This window comes from Austrofundulus limnaeus, unplaced genomic scaffold (assembly GCF_001266775.1).
Source record: "Austrofundulus limnaeus strain Quisiro unplaced genomic scaffold, Austrofundulus_limnaeus-1.0 Scaffold121, whole genome shotgun sequence".
Classification (NCBI taxonomy): Eukaryota; Metazoa; Chordata; class Actinopteri; order Cyprinodontiformes; family Rivulidae; genus Austrofundulus; species Austrofundulus limnaeus.
In genome coordinates, this window is record NW_013952523.1 from 822,741 (window position 1) to 825,542 (window position 2,802).

Consider the following 2,802-nt stretch of genomic DNA (forward strand, 5'->3'; position numbering starts at 1 on the left):
GTGGCAGTGGAAGGTGTCAAAGCAGTTTGGAGAGAAAAACAAAGTAAAGAACAACAACAAAAAACGATTAATCGATTATTAAATTATTCATCGATTATTTTAATAATCGATTAGTCGTCGATGAATCGTTGCAGCCCTACTATAATGATTTTTAAACTTTTTATATAAATAGTAAACGAATCATACTTATATAGAGCCTTTCGATCCAACCAGGATACTCAAAGTGCTTTACAGTTTATTCTGTGTCCTCATTTACCCATTCACACATTCACTCAACACTGTGCTACAGCTGTAAACCATTCTATGCAGACTAATCAGTGCTTTAGATCACACTGATGAGACACACATCAGAGGTAATGAAGGGTTCAGAGTCTTGCCCATAGACACGTCAATATGTGACTGAACAGGGGTGGAAGCAAACCCCTAACTCTGTCATTGGAGAACGACTGCTCCAACCATTCAGCGACAGCCGCCCCCAAAAATACTAAATTAAACACTTCAAAGAATATCCTCCAAGAGTGATTGTATCATATTTGACAGGGAGCTGTACTGGCTGCAGTGGTAAAAACTAAAACAAGTAGCTGCAGATAAATGTTAAAAGATTTGCTAATATATCTCCAGATTTTAATTTTTAATGAACTTACTTTATCGTAATGTTGCTCCAGAAACTCTGCGCTCAGTATCTTGTGTCTCGTGAGGAGATCCTGGAATCAGAAAATGGTGATAATGAGCACTAAAGTTAGAAAAAAACTAAGTTTAATTAGTTTGCACTGTGACACAGCAGAAACACACTCCCATAGGCAGTAAAAACAACCGTTTCTGCCTTAGCAGACAAAACATTTCTTCACAGTCATGCGTTTGCAGCTAATGTGCAGCAAGTGGGAGCAACAAGAATAAAGAATGGCAGATACAGGTCCTTCTCAAAAAATTAGCATATTGTGATGAAGTTAATTATTTTCTGTAATGTACTGATAAACATTAAACTTTCATGTATTTTAGATTCATTGCACACAAACTGAAGTAGTTCAAACCTTGTATTGTTTTAATATTGATGATTTTGCCAAAAAAGTAAAGAAAAATCAAAAATCCCTATCTCAAAAAATTAGCATATTTCACCCGACCAATAAAAGAAAATTGTTTTTAATAGAAAAAATGTCAACCTTCAAATAATTATGTTCAGTTATGCACTCAGGAATCCTTCTCCAGAAATGACTGCTTCAATGCGGCGTGGCATGGAGGCAATCAGCCTGTGGCACTGCTGAGGAGTTATGGAGGCCCAGGATGCTTCGATAGCAGCCTTTAGCTCATCCAGAGTGTTGGGTCTTGTGTCTTAAGCTCATCCAGAGAGTTGGGTCTTGTGTCTTAAGCTCATCCAGAGNTGGGTCTTGTGTCTTAAGCTCATCCAGAGAGTTGGGTCTTGTGTCTTAAGCTCATCCAGAGAGTTGGGTCTTGTGTCTTAAGCTCATCCAGAGTGTTGGGTCTTGTGTCTCAACTTCGTCTTCACAAAATCCCACAGATTCTCTCTGGGGTTCAGCACAGTAATACCATGGTCAGTAAACCATTTACCAGTGGTTTTGGCACTGGGAGCAGGTGCCAGGTCATGGTGAAAAATTAAATCTTCATCTCCATAAAGCTTTTCAGCAGATGGAAACATGAAGTGCTCCAAAATCTCCTGATAGCTGCATTGACCCTGGCCTTGATAAAACACAGKGGACCAACACCAGCAGCTGACATGGCACCCCAGACCATCACTGACTGACAACTCTTCTYGTTGTGCAGCGTTTTCTGCCACACTTTTTCCTTCCCACAGACGTGTCTTGATACAGCAGTCTGGGAACAGCCTGTTCGTTCAGAAATGTCTTTCTGTGTCTTAGCCTCTTGCTTGAGGGTGTCAGTGATGGCCTTCTGGACAGCAGTCAGGTCAGCAGTCTTACCCATGTTGTGGTTTTGAGTAATGAACCAGACTGGGAGTTTTTAAAAGCCCCAGGAATCTTTTGCAGGTGTTTAGAGTTAATTCGTTGATTCAGATGATTAGGTTAATAAGTCATTTAGAGAAACTTTTCATGATATGCTAATTTTTTGAGATAGGGATTTTTGGTTTTTCTTTACTTTTTTGCCAAAATCATCAATATTGAAACAACAAAAGTCTTGAACTGCTTCAGTTGGTGTACAATGAATCTAAAATATATGAAAGTTTAATGTTTATCAGTACATTACAGAAAATAATGAACTTTATCATAATATGCTAATTTTTTGAGAAGGACCTGTAATATACTTGAGCCATGATTAACTTCCTAAAAGGTCTGAATAATCTAACATCAATACGAAGTGCCGTGAAGACAAAGTAAAACATAACTAAACAGTGATTTATTTTCTTTTTATATATTTACCATTAACAAGTCCCAAACAATAAGTAACCAGAGGGAAATGACACATTACCCAACTGTGTCTTTATTACTGAAGCTGAAAAAAATCACTGGAATGACGTTGCTCAGTGCGTCACTGGAAGCGAGTCAGTTGACGCCATTAAAACATAAAAGACTCGTCAAGCTGAAATGTGATGTAACAATGCCAGTCAACTTTAAAATATTAGCTGAAATGTGATGAAACAACACCAGTCAACTTTAAAATATTAGCTAACGTTTGTTCCTTTCCCACCAGAACAGCCAATGGATCGCCAGACAAATTGTTTTTGGTCAAATTGTCATAATTAGGGGTGTAAGAAAATATCGATACACTGAAATATCGCGATATTTCATTTCCCGATACTGTATCGATATTCTAAAGCCCTGTATCGATTTT

The 2,802-nt window shown here is 38.0% G+C and overlaps 1 protein-coding gene across 1 annotated transcript in view; it reads right to left on the bottom strand.

Moving 5' to 3' along the window:
• cab39 (calcium binding protein 39) overlaps positions 1-2,802 on the bottom strand; it is a 31,254-nt gene that overhangs the window by 13,301 nt on the left and 15,151 nt on the right. Inside the window, exon 6 of the mRNA XM_014015000.1 lies at positions 645-704. Within this exon, the coding sequence (XP_013870454.1) occupies positions 645-704 (60 nt within the window). The remainder of the gene's footprint in view (positions 1-644; positions 705-2,802) is intronic.